General features: G+C 45.0%; 1 protein-coding gene across 1 annotated transcript in view; it reads left to right on the top strand.

The window, feature by feature from the left end:
• The window catches only part of ESR2 (estrogen receptor 2), a 72860-nt gene that overhangs the window by 20151 nt on the left and 31802 nt on the right, over positions 1–20907 (top strand). The window contains exons 2-4 of the mRNA XM_082218080.1: positions 2703–3176; positions 5999–6174; positions 13198–13314. Coding sequence (XP_082074206.1) covers positions 2752–3176; positions 5999–6174; positions 13198–13314 — 718 coding nt within the window. The 5' untranslated portion in view covers positions 2703–2751. The remainder of the gene's footprint in view (positions 1–2702; positions 3177–5998; positions 6175–13197; positions 13315–20907) is intronic.

The raw sequence follows: 20907 nt of genomic DNA, 5'->3' as shown, positions 1-20907 counted from the left end.
TCAGCACTGGTGAAATGTTTGGTAGTTCAGATGATGAACCACCACTCTAAATCTCAGAGGCTCCCAAATAAGTTGACAGGAGCAAGTGAGAATCTGAGTAGTCACATTGCTGTCAGCCTTGCAAGATGGCTCGGGCAGAGCCTCAGTACACAACCTTGTGTTTTCAGGGACTGCTTGTGCCTTTGACAATGGTACATTCTTCGAAATCGGAACAAAATGCTCCGTGCAGAATCTACAGGGGGGAATGCAACCTTGCCATCTCTGGCAGATGAGTGCCTAGATTAAGCTAAAATGCTTCTTACCATCATAAAGTTTATCCTAATGTTTTGCCAAAATCTGCTCACCTGATATTTCCACCTGCTGGTTTGAGTCCACCACTCTAGAGCAGCAGAGATACAATGGTACCTCGGGTTACATATGCTTCAGGTTACATACACTTCAGGTTACATACGCTTCAGGTTACAGACTCCGCTAACCCAGAAATAGTGCTTCAGGTCAAGAACTTTGCTTCAGGATGAGAACAGAAATTGTTCTCCGGCGGCGCGGCAGCAGCAGGAGGCCCCATTAGTTAAAGTGGTGCTTCAGGTTAAGAACAGTTTCAGGTTAAGAACGGACCTCCGGAACGAATTAAGTACTTAACCCGAGGTCCCACTGTATTTCCTTAGAATTCAGAAACTGGTAATCTAAGGATTTGTCTTAAAGTCATTTGGTCCAGGCAGGTCCTAAAGGCTCAGGGATTGTTGATGGAGTTGGGTATGTTCAGCCAGGGGAAGAGAAGATTTAGAGGTGGTAATATAGCCAGAGGTAATACAATAGGGTCACATTATTTCAAGAAGTAAAAATCAGGACACAAATAATGTTGTAGAGCTTTTTTTTTTTTTTTTTTTTTGTAAAAGCAAGTTGCTTTTAGAAAAGTTTGCTGGGGGGGGGGGGCAAGTTTCAAAAGCCCAGACATTTTGCCGATTTCCCAAAATTCCCCCTACAATATGATGCTCTGGATGGCAGAACACAAAATAATGGATTAAAATTTCAAGAATGGGGATTCTGACTAAACGTTAGGAGGAACGTTCTGACAGAGAGAGGTGTTCGGCAGTGGAGCCGACTCCCTTGGGAGGTTGTGACTCTCCTTCCTTGGAGACTTTTAAGCAGAGGTTGGATGTTTACATGTCATGCATGCTTTAGCTGTGATTCTTGCATTGCAGGGGGTTGGACTAAATGACCCCTGGATTCATAGCTGTCAACTTACAGATTTGAAAATAAGGGACCAGCAGCCAAAATAAGGGACCTGCAGCCTCACCTGTTCCAGGCACTCCAGTCTTCCTGTCCTCCTGGTCAAACTCATGCTGGGTAGCTATGAGAACACTGTCCAACCAACTTTGTAACCAGAGGCTCAACTGAATAGAATCTGAATCACATGCACCACAAGGTCTATGCAGCCTCAACTTAAGATGGCTCCCCGGCTTGGCTTTGCACTGCAAAGTTTGCAGCAGCACGTGCAACAAAATGGCGACCAGAATTCAACCCCCCCCTAAGCTTGCATTAACTAACCACACACAAGGCATGCAAGCTCCACCCCCCAGTTGTTCTTAGACTTCTTATTGGGTGAGCAACACAGGCAAGCAACACAGTTGGAGCCTCCCTCCTCCCTGGCCGGCAGGGAGGGAGGGAGAGGAGCTGCTTCCTTTGAAATTTAAGGGACATCATTTAAGGGACATCCATCAATAAGGGACAGCAGCAGGACATGGCACTGGAATAAGGGACTGTCCCTTCAAATAAGGGACACTTGATAACTATGCCTGGATTCCCTTCCAACTCTATAAAAATCTGTTATTCTAAATTTATCTTAGATGTTCTTGTGCATAACGTTGTTTCAAGTTGTTCCTCAATATTCTAGTCTATCTGTGGATCAAGAATCATAATAGTAAAGGTTGCCGGGTCCTCTTGTACAACAAAGCTCTGGTTCTTCCTCTGGCTTAAGGACTGCGATGACTAATTTTTCTGTAATCAATGTTTTTGAGATTCTGTGCCTGCAAAGCAATTCCTCTAGCAGTGAGGGTCAAAGTTATTATGAGAGCATTGTGAGTGCTTTCATTGGGTCAAAGAGAACAAAGTCTAAATTTAGCCCTGTGTGTTTGTTGTGGGTCAATTGAATGCGCTGTTTTGGTCTTTCCCCTAGAAATTAATGGAAAATACATGTAGGAAGAAGATAAACAGCCAAAGATATCCGCAGGCTTAAAGACATTTTGTGATGTTATATCCCGTAGCAATTAAGCTTTAAAAATAAATCAAGCAAGCAAGCAAGCAAGCAAGCAGAGAACAACTCAAGGTTCAGAGCACAAGATAGGGAGTCTGTAACCCTCCAAGTTGTCATTGAACTCAAACTCCCATCATCCCCAGTCAACATGGCTAATGGTCAAGCAAAAACATCTGAAGGGTGACAGGTTCCCCATCCCTGATCTAGATAGTGGCGAATCCATCCAAGGAAAGTGGAATAATCTGTTGTTATCACACATGATCAGGTCATGTGTCTCTGTAGACATCTTGGACAGGATTCAACCAATGAGTTCCATCAGCAGAAGTTCATGCAAGGACTTCTGCTTGCACAATGGAGGTTGCCCTCCTTTCTACCTGTTTCAGCACCCGAGTCATGCAGCAAGAGAGAAGACCAAATAAATATAATTCTTAATGTTTCTGTTTTCCAGATTGAATATTTGAGGATGACTGCTTGAAGAGGAGGCACTTGGCTCCAGCATGTCCCTCTGTGCATCATCTCACAAGGAGTTGCCACCAATCCAAGATCTCGTATGTACCAAAGCAGAAGTGAAAAGCTCCCTCTCCGAGCTGGTCTCTCCTGTCCCTTTCAGCTGCAGCCAGTCTGCTTTGAGTGTTGAGCACAGCCCAATTTACATCCCATCCTCTTATATGGAAAACAGGCATGAGTATCCGGCCATGACATTCTACACCCCCGCTATGATGAACTACAGCATTCCAAGCACTTTCGGCGACTCGGAAAGTGCCTCTCTCAGACAGTCGGCCAGCCCGAGCATGTTATGGTCTGGTTCTGACCACATCTCTCCTTTGACTTTACACTGCCAGTCGTCCGTTTTATTTGCAGAGCAACCAAAAAGCCCGTGGTGCGAAGCAAGACCCGGGGATCATGCCCTTCCTTTGCACAGGTAACAAATGCTTATCTATCTGTCTTTCATCAGTTCCAACAGTGTTGTTTCTCCAAAGCATAGGCTTTGGGGGGAGATTGCTGTAGTGTGAACAACTACAGTGGGAACAACTACAAGCAGCCAGTGTGGTGTAGTGGTTAGGAGTGGTAGACTCGTAATCTGGGAAACCGGGTTCGATTCCCCGCTCCTCCACATGCAGCTGCTGGGTGACCTTGGGCTAGTCACATTTCTCTGAAGTCTCTCAGCCCCACTCACTTCACAGAGTGTTTGTTGTGGGGGAGGAAGGGAAAGGAGAATGTTAGCCGCTTTGAGACTCCTGAAGGGGAGTGAAAGGCGGGGTATCAAATCCAAACTCTTCTTCTTCTTCTTTGGAACTCCCTGCTGATTGACACCAGACAGGTATTTTTCACAGTATTCTTTTTGGAGCCTGCCAAAAATGTTTTTCTTTAGGCAAGTCTACCCAGATAATTATTCATATTTGAATATTTTACACAGTTGTTTTTAACTGTTTCATTTTCTGGTAATTCCATTATTTTATTCTTTTTGTAAACCACTGTTTGTTTGCTTTTTCTCTCCCAAAAACAGTAACAACAAACAAAGGGTATATACGTTATATGTGGCTTTCTTGCTATCATGTCAAGTCGGGCTCGTGACAAGAGAATGGCTTATTGGAGCAGAGATTTTGGCCGAACTCCTTCCTCCCTTCTTTTCTGAGAATTGGTTTTAAAGAGGCATTTCTTGTCTTCAGAATGATCTGCCTTTACAGACACCCCCTCTTTTGCAGTTGTGCTTCTCCTCCCGTTCGTTTTTTTGTGGCGGTGTCTTAATGGTGTGTTCATGCCATTAATTTATTGCCATGGAAACAATGATTGTGGTATTGAGCAATCCTGAATTATAACTTAAATGAAAGTTCAAAGATGGGAAGAGTATGAACTCCACAGAACCAATCCCTCCCCCTTTCCTTGATTGAATGAGCATAGGCCATTATTATTATTATTTTAATGAAAGGGTTTTGTTTTTAAATACGATGTACCAAACTTTGCTTGAGTTAGAAGGGAACCTCTTTGAAGCCCTGAGGCAGTTGAGACAATTCAGAGCCCCACACGTGCAGTGAAGCAGGCGTGGAGCATCTATGCTTGCAGAGCTCCCTCATTCATTCCAATGGAGGAGATTCTTTCACACAGGCCCATCGCTTTGAATTTGTTGAGCAACGCCAGCTATTGTAGGGTTGCCATATTTCAAAAAGTAAAAACCAGGACACCCTGAAAGTTGTTGAGCTTCCAGCATAACCCAAAACACCAAAAAACAACAACAACCCCCGTGATTTTTCAATTGGCTTGACTAACGTCCAAGACAAAGCGCCGCCTTTCGGAAATTCACCCCAGATGTCAATTCCGCCTTTGAAATCCCAGTAATGTCCGGGAAAATCAGGATGTATAGCAACCCTAAGCTATTGAAGAAATGTTAGCAAGCCCCCCGCTCTTCTCCCTTCCCCTCCTCAACACAAAAATCAAACGTAAAGGTTTTTCATTGAAAACTGTCAGTCTGGCTCAGCTGAAGTAAAAAAAATATATCATTATTTTTACACATCCTCAGGTAAGCAGAAAGGGAAGTGACTAGGGCATGCATAGGCAAACTAAGGCCCAGGGGCCACATCTGGCCCAATCACCTTCTAAAACCGGCCCACGGACGGAATCAGCATGTTTTTTACATGAGTAGAATGTGTGTTTTTATTTAAAATGCATCTCTGGGTTATTTGTGGTGCATAGGAATTCATTCCTCCTCCCCCCCAAAAAAATTGTCCGGCCCCCCACAAGGTCTGAGGGACAGTGGACCGGCCCCCCGCTGAAAAAGTTTGCTGACTCCTGGACTAGGGCCTTGGAATAAGGAGCAAACGGTGGGAATATATAGGCTATGGACTTCAAACATATTTTTAGTGTGTGCTAATTTAATTTAATAATTTTTAGGAACAATGACTCTGGGCAGCTTCCAGCATATACAAAAATGTAACAAAACATTAAACGTTAAAAAACTTCCCTATACAAGGGGTCCTTCCTGCAGCATTGTAAAGGCAGCCAGATTTATGGAGGCACAAAACAAAAAACTGCCAGAGGTTTTGAGGTAGAAAAAATAAAATCACCCAGTAGTTTTGAGGACTGCCACAAAAAGTTATGAGGTAAAGATGTACCGTATTTTTCGCCCCATAGGACGCTCCGTCCCATAGGACGCACCTAGTTTTTTTGGGGGGAAATAAAGGAAAAAAAATTCCCTTTATTTCCCCCCCAAAAGCAGATCGGGAAACAGAACCAGGTCGAGGAACAGCGGGATGGCGGCGCTGCGGCTCCCTGCTGTCCCCCGAGCTTGTGGGGCTGGCCGATGTCTGCCCCGCGCGAGGGGCGGTCTGCATCAGGGCGCCCCTCGCGCTGGGCAGCAGGCTGCTATCCGCAGCGTGGGGAGCCTTGCCGGGAAGTCCGGCAAGGCTCCCCACGCTGCGGATGTCTGCCTGGCGAGGGGGGCGCTCTGCTTCAGGGTGCCCCGCCCGCCGGGCGGCAGGCTGCTATCCGCAGCCTAGACATCCCTGTGGGACCTCCCGCAGGGCTGCCTAGGCTGCGGATGTCTTCCTGAAGCCTGGAGAGCGAGAGGGGTCGGTGCGCACCGACCCCTCTCGCTCTCCAAGCTTCAGCAAAAGCCTGCATTCGCCCCATAGGACGCACCCAGATTTCCCCTTCATTTTTGGAGGGGGAAAAGTGCGTCCAATAGGGCGAAAAATACGGTACATGCCACTTCACTGTTTCCTAACGGCTCTTCTCCTGTTCCCCCAGAGAAACGCTGAAAAGAAAAGCCAGCAGCAACGACTGTACCAGCCCCTCCACAAACAGCCCCGTCTCGAAAAGGGATGCCCATTTCTGTGCCGTGTGCAGCGATTATGCCTCAGGATATCACTATGGCGTTTGGTCGTGTGAGGGCTGCAAAGCGTTCTTCAAAAGAAGCATTCAAGGTAAGGGGAATGGCAGGCTTTCCCGGGAAAGGAAATTCTTTGAGGATGCAAATATTTCTGCGAAAATGTGTGAGTGTGTTACTGCTTTCACAGGTAAAAATTGCCCCGCAGATAAAAATGCTTGAACACATGGAACTTGCATATATGACGGAAAAGATCAGAGATTGTTCAACCCAAAAGTTCAAGAGGGAATGGGGAATTTATAGACAATATTTTTAAATGAACAGTGCCCTCAAATAAAAACTTTAGAATCGAATAACTCTCGGAATTGATTAAGGTGTAAAGAATACAAACAAGATTTAATAAGGATAAGGTTTATTAGAAAATAGAGGCAAGTAATTAAGAAAACAAAGAACCCATATCAAGGAAGTCGGAAGCTGATGGAATATTCTTGTGAATGGATTGTTCTGGTGATGGATTGTTCTATTTTTTTTTTTTTTTTATAATATTTTTTATTAGTTTTACAAAAGTTTTTATAACAGACAAACACAAAAAAGAAAACAAACAAACAAACAAGTATAATTTCATAATGTCATTTCATAAACTTCTTTCCTCGGACTTCCCCATACCTCCCCTTTCTGCATCCTCATGTCCAAATTTTATAGCAACTTATAAATGTTTTTTCCCAGCTCTAATTCGTCATAATCCTTTCTTATTCTAATCTTATATTACTGCAACCCTTTCTCTCTATAGAATCTCGACATTCTAAACTTCATCAAGTTTATAGTAGTCCTTAAGATAAATCTTGAATTTCTTCCAATCTTCTTCCGCAGTCTCCTTTCCCTGGTCTCGAATTCTGCTCGTCATTTCCGCCAATGTCATATAGTCAATCACTTTCATCTGCCATTCTTCCACGGTGGGTAGATCTTGTGTCTTCCAATACTTTGCGATCAGTATTCTTGCTGCTGTTGTTGCGTACATAAAGAAAGTTCTATCCTTTTTTTGCACCAATTGGCCGACAATGCCCAAGAGAAAGGCCTCTGGTTTCTTAAGAAAGGTATATTTAAATACCTTTTTCATTTCATTATATATCATCTCCCAGAAGACCTTAATCTTCGGGCATGTCCACCAAAGATGATAAAAAGTACCTTCAGTTTCCTTACATTTCCAGCATTTATTGTCAGGCAAATGGTAAATTTTTGCTAGCTTAACTGGGGTCATGTACCACCTGTATACCATTTTCATCACATTTTCCTTTAAGGCACTACATGCCGTAAATTTAATTCCGGTGTTCCACAACCTTTCCCAGTCAGCAGACATAATATTATGACCAATGTCCTGTGCCCACTTAATCATAGCTGATTTAACTATTTCATCTTGTGTGTTCCATTTCAGCAGCAAGTTATACATTCTTGACAAATTCTTAGTATTGGGTTCTAGCAGTTCTGTCTCGAGTTTTGATTTTTCCACCTGGAAGCCAATTTTCCTGTCTTGTTTGAAAACCTCCGTTATTTGGTAATAGTGGAGCCAATCTTGTACTTTGGGTTTTAGTTTTTCATGGCTCTTTAATTTCAGTTTCTCTCCATCCTGTTCTAAAATCTCACAATACTTTGGCCATCCGACCTCCATATTAACTTTCTTATGGGCCTTCGCCTCTAAGGGTGACAACCATCTAGGGGTTTTGTTTTCCAACAGGTCTTTATATCTCATCCAAACATTGAACAACGCTTTCCTTACAATGTGATTTTTAAAGGCACTATGCACTTTGATTTTGTCATACCATAAATATGCATGCCAACCGAATGCGTTATTGAAACCTTCTAAGTCCAAGATATCTGTATTCTCGAGGAGCATCCACTCTTTCAGCCAGCAGAATGCTGCTGCCTCATAGTACAATTTTAAGTCCGGCAGGGCAAATCCCCCTCTTTCTCTTGCATCTGTTAATATTTTATATTTTATTCTGGGCTTTTTGCCCTGCCAGACAAATTTCGCAATGCCCATTCCGACCGTCAGGAGGAGGGGGGGTTGCGGGATCCCGACACCGCCCACTCACTCTCGCGAGGCGAGTGCCAGCCTCGCGGGAGGCCCCGGGATTCCCCCAATTTGCATACCCTGTGTGGCCAGCCAATCGGCTGGCGGCAGGGGTGGGCCTTAGAAAGGCCACTTAAGGTCGGGGCAGCCCTCGGCTCGCCCCTTTTCGCCCGGGAGACCACGCGGTCTTTCTGCCACCTCTTGAAACAGTCCATCTTGTCAATAATCTGCAAAGTTTGAAACAAAAATAACATTCTAGGCAATACATTCATCTTAATTACTGCAATTCGGCCTAACATTGATAATCTCAAATTTGACCATATTTCTAAATCTTTTTTAATTTCTAACCAACATTTTTCATAATTGTCCTTATATAAATTCAAATTTTTAGATGTTAAATTAACCCCTAGGTATTTCACCTTCTTAACCACCATCAAACCCGTCTCTTCTTGAAACTTATTCTTCTCCATATCTGTCAGGTTTTTCCCTAAGACTTTAGTTTTTTGTTTATTCAATTTAAATCCAGCTACCTGGCCAAATTGTTGAATTATCTCCAACACCTTTTTCGATTGTTCTATTTTTTTGTTTGTTTGTAAGAGATGTATTGTGCTTCTTTTCTTTTCTTTTCTTTTCTTTTTTCAAGCTTTTGTTGTTTGTGTATGTGTTGATTTTAAACCATTAAAGTGTTTTTTTTTAAAAAATACCCCTCTCTCCAGCTACTTTCTTACCATTGGTGGGAGTGGGGAAGATCCATAGTCCACGGTTTGGAAGGAGGGAGAGATGGAAAGCTGAAAACCACCCACAACGAACAAACATTAATTTCTTGGGGGAGAGAATGACTTTTGAACTCCAGTTCACACTGAATGCTGCTGGTCAGGCTCCGAGTGGTTTACAACAGCCCTGCAGTGTTGTCCAGCATCATTAAGCGCCTGTTGCAGGTTGAAGAGTCTGAAGGAAAGAGAGTTCAGTGACCACCTCCCAGTGGTGTGATCCATTGCTTTTCTCTCGACCCTGGAGCTTGGGCCTTGTCAGAGGAATCTATGCATAGGATTGCATCCTGTGCCCCATTCCTGCTCTTGAATTAGCCTGAAATCCATGTTTGCTCAGAGGAAAATTTCATTCTCCTTGAATGGTTACTCCCCAATAACTGGTCAGTTTTAGTGCAAGACTTATTACAGGAGCTTAATGTTATTCAGGGAAAGCAAAACATGTGCATGTCATATGTTCTGTTCACTTCTGCTTTATAGAACAGGACAAAATAACCTTTTGAAGGCCGTGACATATGCTGAGAAACTTGGTGGCCCAACATTTTAATCTTGCTTCCAGCGGACCTTTGACTGCAAACAACCTTCACTGCCAACCACAGGCTTCACATCTGCTCTCTGAATGCTTATCAAAAGCCACCCAGCAATCCTGCAAAACTGATTTTTCAGGTCACGTTAAACTAAATTTTCTTAGTATCTGTGTCAAAGAGCAAACAAGCTCCTCCACCCTGAAATATCTAAGCTGAAAAATTTCATAAAGCTTTTGTGAAGGCTTATTGAAATTCAGCACAAAATGTTTGCAATAATTTTATGTTCCAGGACAGCTTCCCACTTGAGGCTTATATATTTGCAAGGGACGGAGGAGAATGAAACAGAATTTGCCTTTTCTTTCCCTGAAAGCTAGCCTTGCTGATAACCCACAGACATTACTAGCCTGCAGATATTTTTATTAGCTGGGATCAGAGCTGGGAGAGCTGGCAGAGGAGTGAGTGAGATTTCTGCCCTTCCTGAAACAGGCCAAAAAACCCCCAAAGTGCTGCACTAGTGAGCACAAAACAACCCCTCTGCTACGCCACAAATCCAACTCAATGGTGTAACGTTGGAAAGTGTCAATCACTTCTCCTACCTGGGCAGTTACCTTTCCACAAGGGCCAACATTGATACCAAAATCCAGCATTGCCTGAGCTTGGCAAGTGCAGCTTTGTCCCGACTGAAGTGCAGAGTATTTGAGAACCAGAACATTCACAGGGAAACCAAAATGCTTGTTTACAAAACTATTGTACTACCAACCTTACTGTATGCTTGTGAAACATGGACCACTTATAAACGCCATATCCAGCTCCTTGAAAGATTCCATCAATGGCGTCTCCGAAAATTTTTAAGTATCACTTGGGAAGACAGGTGAACAAATGCCAGTGTACTGGAAGAAGCAAAGATCAGCAGTGTTGAAGCAATGATTCTTCAACATCAACTTCATTGGGCTAGTCATGTTGTTTGGATGTCTGATTATTGTCTTCCAAGCAACTACTCTATTCCGAACTTAAAAATGGAAGTAATGCTGGTGGTCAACAAAAGAGGTTGAAAAACTCACTCAAGGCAAATCTTTAAAAATGTAGTATAAACACCGACAATTGGGAAACATTGGGCTGAAAGCGCCCCAATTAGAGAACAGCCTTTTCCAAAGGTGTCATTGACTTTGAAGACACTTGAACTCAGGATGAAAAAGAGAAACGTACTAAGAGGGAGGCACGTTTGGAAAATCCTCACAATGATCAATTCCTGCCGGAAACCTATGTCCCCACAGTAGGACATGTTGATCCAGAATTGGCCTCCGGAGTCACCTACGGATTCACTGTTAAGACTGTGTTCATGGAAGACAATCTTACTCAGCTACGAGTGATCGCCAAAGAAGAGAAGAATTGCATTTCTGTGCTGGACGAGGGGACAACCCACCTGGTTTCTGTGCTGGGTGCAGTGGAAGGACTTGACTGCATACAATTCCTTCTCACTTCTGGCTACCAGGTGCATGACTCATGAAAGCTGACTATAAACCTACATGCATACAGCCTCTCTAAAGGTGAAGGTGAAAGAAAAGGAAAGGGAGAAGCTTAGCCAGGCAGCTGGTAGGCCTTCCAAGGCTTGTGCGTGTTCCCTGTTGCTACGATGCTGTTTGTCAAATCAAGGATGCCTGACTGCTCAGGGCCACATACCAAGTGCTTAGTGCAGTGAGATCAGCATGCAGAAGCTGAGGCTTTGTTTGGCAGGCTTCCACGTGGCAGCTGTGTTGAAAGACCATCCTGGGGTCCTCCGAGGGCAAGCCAAGCTCGCCACTGTCGCCCCACGATACAGAAAAAAATTAGGAATTGCCAGCTCACTGTGTGAAATGCCTTGTGTCCCAAATAGGGATGGGAGGATCTGCCAGTTTTGATCCTCACATTTTCCTATCTTAAATTCAGCTCTTCACCGTCTGCATCAATTTGAGAATTTCCTTTAAAAAAGGGAAAAAATCCCCCCCAAACCAGCATTTTAGTGCAAAGTTCTCACGATAAGCACATTTTTATATGCAGTTTTGACCAATGTGCACATATCAGATACAATGCCTTCTTGTATGTTGCTATCCCTATCCTATTCATTTTGCCTTCCTCTTAGCGCAGGCATTTCTATAATGGTTGGTTGGAGAACCATATTACAAAATGCGGATAAGGGTGGATTTTGAATGATAGCCATGTTCCCATATTGTTTCGAAAAGTGTGAATTTGATAGATTTGCTTTCATGGACTGGCTGGATGCAGAGGGAGTGGTGGGAGGCACCAGCTGGGGAACCCCCAAGAGAACCCCCAGGGGAAGAAGGCTCAGAGCCAGGGGGTTGCTGGTGGGGCAACAACAAGGTGGTCAGAGGAAGAAGAGGGAGCAGACTGGGAGGAGGAAGGGCTGAAGAGGCAACAGGGCTTAGTGAGCAGAGAGAGGCTGTGACAGAGAGCAGTCCAGAATCAGAGGCAGAATCAGAGGCTGGAGAGGAGGGAGGTCAGGAGACAGAGGCGAGGCAGGCTGCTGAAGAATGTGAATCCGAATTATTTTTCCTTAGCTCTAATTATTCACCTCAGATAGAGGAAGGGGGAGAGAAGCACTAATTACAGAGGAGCCTCTGCCTGGAGATGTTACTCCATTGCCATCTTAGAATCCTGATACAGTGGTACCTCGGGTTACATAGGCTTCAGGTTACATACGCTTCAGGTTACAGACACTTCAGGTTACAGACTCCGCTAACCCAGAAATAGTACCTCGGGTTAAGTACTTTGCTTCAAGATGAGAACAGAAATTATGCTCCGGCGGCGCAGCGGCAGCAGGAGGCCCCATTAGCTAAAGTGGTGCTTCAGGTTAAGAACAGTTTCAGGTTAAGAACGGACCTCTGGAACGAATTAAGTACTTAACCCGAGGTACCATTGTAGTTATTAAATTAGCCCCATCCTTTTTCCGCTGAAGAATCCAGGGAGTCTCCTCCTCTTCCTGCTGCGACCAGCTCACCTCCTCCTTGGTCTCCCAGAACCCAGAGAGGCATGAAGAGGCCAGAGCCTATCAGGCAAGACGAAGGAGCCTCAAGTTGCTTGGGAAGGACCCAGGAGTGGAGGAAGCTTAGGCAACTATAGGAAGACAGGGAGCTTCTGTCTCTGCCTCATAGGGGCAAGACCTACTGAAGAAGAAGAAGAGAAGAAGAAGAAGAGTTTGGATTTGATATCCCGCCTTTCACTCCCCTTGCTTCTTTGCATAAAGAGTTAACTTCACTGACACCTTGTGAGTTATTGCTGACCTGTTCCTGACACCCGCCCTGACAATTTGGCTCTAAATGTGAACTGAATCAAATTTCTTCCCTATCCTTAGTCGCAGTGGCGTAGCGTGGGTTGTCAGCACCCGGGGCAAGGCAAGTAATTTGCGCCCCCTAACCCATAGATTTGTACCCCCTAACCCTAACCCCCAGATGTTGCGGCCGGGCCCCCCTGCACCCCCCATGCTACGCCACTGCTTAGTCGCAAATCACAGAAACCTAGGAGCCTGCCTTATCCCATGTCAGTCCATCTAGCTCAGTATTGTCTAAACAGACTGGCAGCAGCCCTTCACAGTTTCAGGCATGAGTTCAGTACTACTTGGAGATGTCGGGGATTTGAACCTGGAACCTACTACATGCCGGGCAAATGCTTAAGCTCTGGACCAATCACCACAGGTGTAATCACAGTCCTCAGCAGTGATTTCCTTCTTCTTCAGATGTTCCCCCTTTTATCTCTCCTTGCAGGACACAACGATTACATTTGCCCAGCGACAAATCAGTGCACAATAGATAAAAACAGACGCAAAAGCTGCCAAGCCTGCCGACTTCGGAAATGCTATGAAGTCGGGATGATGAAATGTGGTGAGTTTTGCATTTCCTTGGGTCTGTCCTGTTGCGTTTCTCAGTTACAGATCTTTGCTCACATTCTAGAGGAGTCGCAGGCTCTCATCCTGACCACAGTTAAGCATGTGCAAATTTTCATTCTCATGGTTCAGGCAGACTGTACTGGCTTGACTTCAGTGAGTCACCACTGAACCTGTTGTACTAAAAATCCATTTTGAGAACACCTGACAATACCTGCTGCCTGCCTGAAGTCACATGTCCTCAGTTTGCTCCTCCCCTTCCTATTGCATTCTGCTGGATGCTCTTGACTGTGTTAGGCTGCAGGCACAGAGCCAGCAGGAAGCTGCAGTGATGTTGCTCTGCCTTGCCTGCTGCCCTTACTAAGCCTCTGTGATGACTGCTGTTTCATTGACTGCCTTGGTAACACTGAACTAATACAAACTAAAGGGGAAACACGATCTGGTTGAATGTGGACTTGATAACTGTTGATAGATTACATTGCTTTTCATGTCTGGGTTATGCCCAGGTCAGGTAATCCCTGTTGCTACACCCTAGATGCCCTATTATTTGAGATTCCTATAATAATAATAATAATAATTTTTATTTATATCCCGCCCTCCCCAGCTGAAGCCAGGCTCAGGGCGGCTAACAACAATAAAACAGTACAAAAGTACAGCATAAACAACACTCTAAAATCATTCATTATAAAATTAATTAATTCAAGCCACTGGCAACCATTGGGCCAGAGCTCCGTGAAGATTGCTGAGGGAGGGAGTCAGGCTGTGCCCTGGCCAAAGGCCTGGTGGAACAGCTCTGTCTTGCAGGCCCTGCAGAAAGATGTCAAGTCCCGCAGGGCCCTAGTCTCTTGTGGCGGAGCGTTCCACCAGATCGGAGCCACAGCTGAAAAAGCCCTGGCTCTAGTTGAGGCCAGCCTAACTGCTCTGTGGCCTGGGACCTTCAAGATGTTTTTATTTGAAGACTGTAAGTTTCTCTGTGGGGCATACCAGGAGAGGCGGTCCCGTAGGTACAAGGGTCCTAGGCCGTATAGGGCGTTAAAGGTTAAAACCAGCACCTTAAACCTGATCCTGTACTCCACCGGGAGCCAGTGCAGCTGGTATAGCACTGGGTGAATGTGATCTTGCAGCGAAGACCTCGTAAGGAGTCTCGCTGCAGCATTCTGCACCCGCTGGAGTTTCTGGGTCAGTCTCAAGGGCAGCCCCACGTAGAGCGAGTTACAATAATCCAGTCTGGAGGTGACCGTCGCGTGGATCACAGTGGCTAGGTCAGGACGGCAGAGGTAAGGAGCCAACTGCTTAGATTGGCGGAGATGGAAAAAAGCCGCCTTTGTTATAGCTGCAATCTGCGCCTCCATGGAAAGGGAGGTGTCGAAGATTACACCCAAACTCTTAACGGACGGTGCTGGCACTAATTGCGCCCCCGCAAGAGATGGGAGTTGCCCCCCCAATCCCATATCGCCCCGTCCTAGCCAGAGGACCTCTGTCTTCGAAGGATTTAGCTTCAACCGGCTCCCACGTAACCATCCAGCCACAGCTTCCAAGCATCTGGTCAGTGTGTCTGGGGCCGAGTCAGGATGGCCAGGATGGCTATCCAAGAGAAACATTCTAGGGGGAAACTTACAATTCATAAGGAACTGCAGTGGAGACAGCAATCCAGATACACTGCCCATCTTGTCTTGTGTGTTCTCCTTTGCAGGGACAAGACACCAGATTGCTATTTTTGGGTGGGCTTCGGTTATGCAATTAAATCAGACCTTCTAACATGCTGCAAAAGAAAATCGGGATGTGCATCTTTTGAGACCATGCTCCTGTGCGAGTTGCATGATTTGTGTGAGAATGCAGCCCCCCCAAAACACAGCCTTTGGGGACCAAGCTCTTGTGGGAGCCAAAACAAGACATCCCAGGGTCAAATCCAGTGCTATTTTTCCAGAAAAGGGGTGTCAGAGCCCACCTTGTTTTCTTAGAATGGCAATGGCACTCACCTGAGAGGTGCGCTCTGGTGCGCTCTGGTTGAAAAAAAGCCCTGGTCCATTCCAGAATGTTCTGCTCAAAGCAGGACTTGGGGGGGCATGTTAAAGTGGATTTGGAGTTATTGTGCAACAAACCCACTTCCCCCTAAAATGGACTTTTGCAAGTGATGGGGATATGCACTGAAAAATAAGGGACAAGAATGTCATGTAACCACCCCACAAGCAAATGAGAACAAGGATGTCACATAGAGGAGGGAGAAAGGTTGTTTTCTGCTGCTCCAGAGAAGCGGACACGGAGCAATGGATCCAAACTACAAGAAAGAAGATTCCACCTAAACATTAGGAAGAACTTCCTGACAGTAAGAGCTGTTTGACAGTGGAATTTGCTGCCAAGGAGTGTGGTGGAGTCTCCTACTTTGGAGGTCTTTAAGCAGAGGCTTGACAACCATATGTCAGGAGTGCTCTGATGGTGTTTCCTGCTTGGCAGGGGGTTGGACTCGATGGCCCTTGTGGTCTCTTCCAACTCTATGATTCTATGATTCTAAGTGCTCAATACAGAGGTAGTGTGTAAGTCACCTCTCTCCCTCTCTTCTCCCCGCTTCTTCTCTCTTTCTCTTTCTTCCAAGGCCCTCAAGGCAGTTTACACTCTCCAGACACTGAAATGCAATTACAAACGAACGGGTTGCAGAAGACTTAGCACTAAAGCAGCAGACTTGTCTCTCATTTCTGATGGTCTCCATCAGAATCTGACGGCCGGAACTTCCTAGCCAGGGCTTCTCCCTTTCCTTTTTTCCCCCTTTTCTTTTTATTGAGTTCTTTTTTTAAGACAAAACCATAAAAAGTGAAGGAACTAAAACATACAAACGAACAAAAAGAAAAAGAAAAAGAAAAAAGACAAAGCAACACATACAAAAAGAAAACAAACAGAAAACAGACCAACATCAATTCATAACATTAATTGACTTCCCTCCATCTCGGTTTTGGGCTATGTAACCACAATACCTTTCTGCAGTATCATTTTACAACATCTATCTATACATCTCCCTTTCCACCAGGGCGCAGAGGGTCTTTAAGTGAGGTGTTTTTCGCTCCCTAAGACCCACTTTTTTCCTCCTAAAAAGTAAGGGGAAATATCTGTGCTTCTTATGAAGCGCATGCTGCGTGGAGGAGGGACGTGTAAGCAGCTCCTGTCCGCTTTGCTGCTTTAAAGTGAGCCACAGAGGAGGGAAGGAAGGGGAGCCATGAGGCTCCGTTTTATTTATTTTTTTAATATGATATTTATTGAAACAAAAGAATTTTTTAAAATTACACAAAAAAGAAGACAAAATTACAAAAAAGAAAGAAAAAGAAAAACATACGAAGAAAAATAAAAAATAAAACCATCCTTTTCAAATTCTCCAATTTCCATTACCTTCTTTCCATGACCTCCTCCTCCTCCCATCTCTTGTATCTTGATTAATAATTGCCACAGCAAATCCTTTCCATAATTCATAGTATTTTATCATTACGTTACCTTACTCTATTCTCATTTTGTCTTATAAAAACGACCTTAGAGCTTAAAACTTAAATCTTTTTTACCAACTTCTCATAACCATTACCTTTTTGCCAAATTCTGTAAACATTTTAACAAGAGCCAAGTAATTTCATTTCAACATTTTCCCAACATTCATAAAAAAACTAGTAATAATAATACAAAAAAGTACAATAAAATAAAAGTAATCCAATCTTCTTCCAGCGTCCCCTCCCCCCCGGTCCCGGGGTTATCAGTCTTTTTTTCCCTTCCCCCCATTAGTCTAGCGCATTAACCTGGTGCCCTTATATCCGAGGCCTTCAAATCTCTTCCATGTCCCTTTCGCAGTTCTTCTTCATATTTTCCTTTCTCTCGCGGGAACTCTAGCTTTGTAGTGTTTTTGACCCTTTTCAACAAATCAGCCCCTTTCTCATAGTCCAGACTAAGCCATGAGGCTCCGTTTTAAAGCAGCAGAGAGGAGCTGTCCGCTTTGCTGCTTTACAACGAGCAGCAGAGGCGCTGAATATTTTTTTTCATGTTTTACTCCTCTAAAAACTAGGTGCGCCTTATGGAGCGAAAAATACGGCAGTAGGTTTTTAGCAGGCGGTGGACCAGGCTTCCCCAGCTGTACTGCCTGGGGTCATTGGTGGTCTCTTCAGGAGCTGACCACATGACTTCACTGGCCTGGACTCTGCTTTTCCTTCAGCTGTCACCTGACACTGTCACGGATGGCCAGGCTCTTTAATAAAGTTGTCATCATTACCTAGCTAGAAGGATCACCAGTGCAGAGAGTACATGCCCAGGAGACACGATGCCATTGATTGGGAATGGAGGAATGACAGCGCGGTTTGAACAATCCCCTCATGAGGTAGAATGAAAGCTGCCTTTCATCTTTCCAGAAGGCAAGTGACACTGTGGCACATTTAAATGTAAGGGACACAGGTCCCTCGGGCAGCCCCAATACAACCTGCTAGAGTTGCCTTAGCACAATATCCTACATTCAAGTCACTCCCTGAAATCAACAATGCGCCTGGAAATATATTCTAGGATCCTGGGTTTGGTATCGCTGTGAAGTGGTGAGCAGGCCAGGCTGTGAACCAGGAGATCCCCTGTCCAGACCTTGCCTCTGCCATGAACCCAATTTACTACCTCTCAGCCTTAGTTCCAGATTGGCAGCAAACATATAGGGACTGCCCCAGCCCTTGCAATAATCATCTGAGGCCTTTCTTCATGTGCCTTCCCCACATCAGGTCTGGAGGATGGCAACGCAAGAATGGGCCTTTTCTGTGGTGGCTCCCCGCTTGCTCTCTCCAGGGAGGCTTGCCTGGCACCTTCACTACCTATCTTTAGGCCTCAGGCAAAAACATTCCTCTTTTCCCAGGCCTATGGCTAATTTTAAAATCTGTGGCTGTGTGTTGGGGGGGATATTGTTTTTGTTTGTTACTATGGTACAGTGGTGCCTCGCAAGACGAAAAGAATCCGTTCTGTGATTCTCTTCGTCTAGCGGTTTTTTCCGTCTTGCGAAGGAAGCCCATTGAAGGATTAGCGGATTAGCGCTATTAGAGGCTTTTAGAGGCTTTTTGCGGCTTATCTGCTGATCGGAGCAGCTGATAAGCGGCTTAGCGCTATTAGCGGCTTTTAGCTGCTTTTAGCGGCTTATCTGCTGATCGGATCAGCTGATAAGCGGCTTAGCGACTTAGAAAAAGGGGGGGAAGGGAAAAAAAACCAGCAGGAACTCGCAAGACATTGTCGTCTTGCGAAGCAAGCCCATAGGAGATTCGTTTTGCGAAGCACCTCCAAAACGGAAAACTCTTTCGTCTAGCGAGTTTTCCGTCTTGCGAGGCATTCGTCTTGCGGGGCACCACTGTATATATATCTTTTGCGATTTTATATTGTAAACTGCCCCGTGATCCTCGGAGGAAGGGAGGCATGAGAATTTAATAAATAACAATAATAATAATTCGCAACTTATAAATGAAGGACTGTAGTAAGGATCACCAAGGGCCTAACTACATGTTAATAACAGGGTTAGCAATCACATTATAGGATTTAAAAACTGAACGCCAAGTGCAGGCTACTGTGGTTGTCAGCAGAAGTTTAGTATGTGGGTTTGTGAAGTTTAAACCTCCGCTCACTGGCTCTGATTTTGGTAAAAATTACCAATTACCACTGGGGGGGAAATTCGCATTGACAGCAATTCCAGTGCTAGTTGCTTTTGTGTGTGTGTGTGCGTGCGTGCGTGCCTTACCTCAAAAAGGATATTGTAAAGTTGGGAAGGGTTCAGGGCAGCCAACGTGATTGAGGGGATGGAGCAACTTTGCTTATGAGGGAAAGCTGCAGCATTTGGGGCTTTTTCGTTTAGAGAAAAGGCGAATAAGATGCAGTATGACAGAAGCTTAGAAAATTAGGCACGGTGCAGAGAAAGTGGATAGAGAAATGTTTTATAGTACTAGAACTCATGGACATTATGTGGTGCTGAATGTTTAGGGAAGTTCTTAATGTCTGATGCTGTATTGTTTTTAATATTTGGTTGGAAGCTGCCCAGAGCGGCTGGGGAAACCCAGCCAGATGGGCAGGGTATAAATAATAAATTATTGTTATTATTATTATTATTCAGGACAGATAAGAGTGTAGCTGAACTATGGAACTCGCTCCAAGAGGAAGCAGTGATGGCCACCAACTTAGATAGCTTTAAAAGGGGATTCAACAAATTCATGTTGTTGTTGTTTAGTTGTTTAGTCATGTCCGACTCTTCATGACCCCCTGGACCAGAGCATGCCAGGCACTCCTGTCTTCCACTGCCTCCCACAGTGTGGTTAAACTCATGCTGGTAGCTTCGAGAACACTGTCCAACCATCTCGTCCTCTGTCGTCCCCTTCTCCTTGTGCCCTCCATCTTTCCCAACATCAGGGTCTTTTCCAGGGAGTCTTCTCTTCTCATGAGGTGGCCAAAGTATTGGAGCCTCAGCTTCAGGATCTGTCCTTCCAGTGAGCGCTCAGGGCTGATTTCCTTAAGAATGGATAGGTTTGATCTTCTTGCAGTCCATGGGACTCTCAAGAGTCTCCTCCATCACCATAATTCCAAAGCATCAATTCTTCAGCGATCAGCCTTCTTTATGGTCCAGCTCTCACTTCCATACGTCACTACTGGGAAAACCATGGCTTTAACTAAGGGACGCAGGTGGTGCTGTGGGTTAAACCACAGAGCCTAGGACTTGCCGATCAGAAGGTTGGCGGTTCGAATCCCTGTGAAGGGGTGAGCTCCCGTTGCTTGGTCCCTGCTCCTGCCCACCTAGCAGTTCGAAAGCACCTCAAAGTGCAAGTAGATAAATAGGTACCGCTCCAGTGGGAAGGTAAACGGCGTTTCCGTGTGCTGCTCTGGTTCGCCAGAAGCGGCTTAGTCATGCTGGCCACATGACCCGGAAGCTCCCTCAGCCAATAAAGCGAGATGAGCGCCGCAACCCCAGAGTTGGTCACGACTGGACCTAATGGTCAGGGGTCCCTTTACCTTTACCTAACTATACGGACCTTTGTTGGCAAGGTGATGTCTCTGCTTTTTAAGATGCTGTCTAGGTTTGTCATTGCTTTTCTCCCAAGAAGCAAGCGCCTTAAGAGGCCATTAGCCACAATGGCGATACTATTCCTTCATGGTTGTGGGCAGCAACACTTCTGAATGTGAGTTTCTGCAAACGGTCCTGCTTGCAGGTTTCCCGTTGTGAGAACAGGATGCTGGACAGCTATTGGCGTGATCCTGCAGACTCCTCGTATGTTCTAATAATGTCTTGATTGGGTATGGGTGATTCTTGTGAAACCCTCTATCTGGAAGCAGCACTGAATTGTAAGGGCTAGATAGCTATAGATCTTGGATCAGAAAGTGTTCAGAGAAATCATTTTGTAATCTTCTAAGAATCCATGTATCCGGATTCTGCTTACATTTCCCCCCCTTTGCCATATATTATACCATTTCATTTTATTTGGATGCAATGGGGAATTATTATTTTTTTCAAGGTGCAGGAATGCTTTCCTAAACTTCGGAGTCACTCGAGTTGAATTGCAGAGTGGTTTTCAAGGAGAAAGAATATTATTGACACTTATGACTTCACGCTGAAAATGAA

Source organism: Podarcis vaucheri, assembly GCF_965113315.1.
Source record: "Podarcis vaucheri genome assembly, chromosome: 1".
Taxonomy (NCBI): Eukaryota; Metazoa; Chordata; class Lepidosauria; order Squamata; family Lacertidae; genus Podarcis; species Podarcis vaucheri.
Note: the sequence above shows the minus strand (reverse complement) of the source record. Positions and strands in the feature narration are given on the sequence as shown.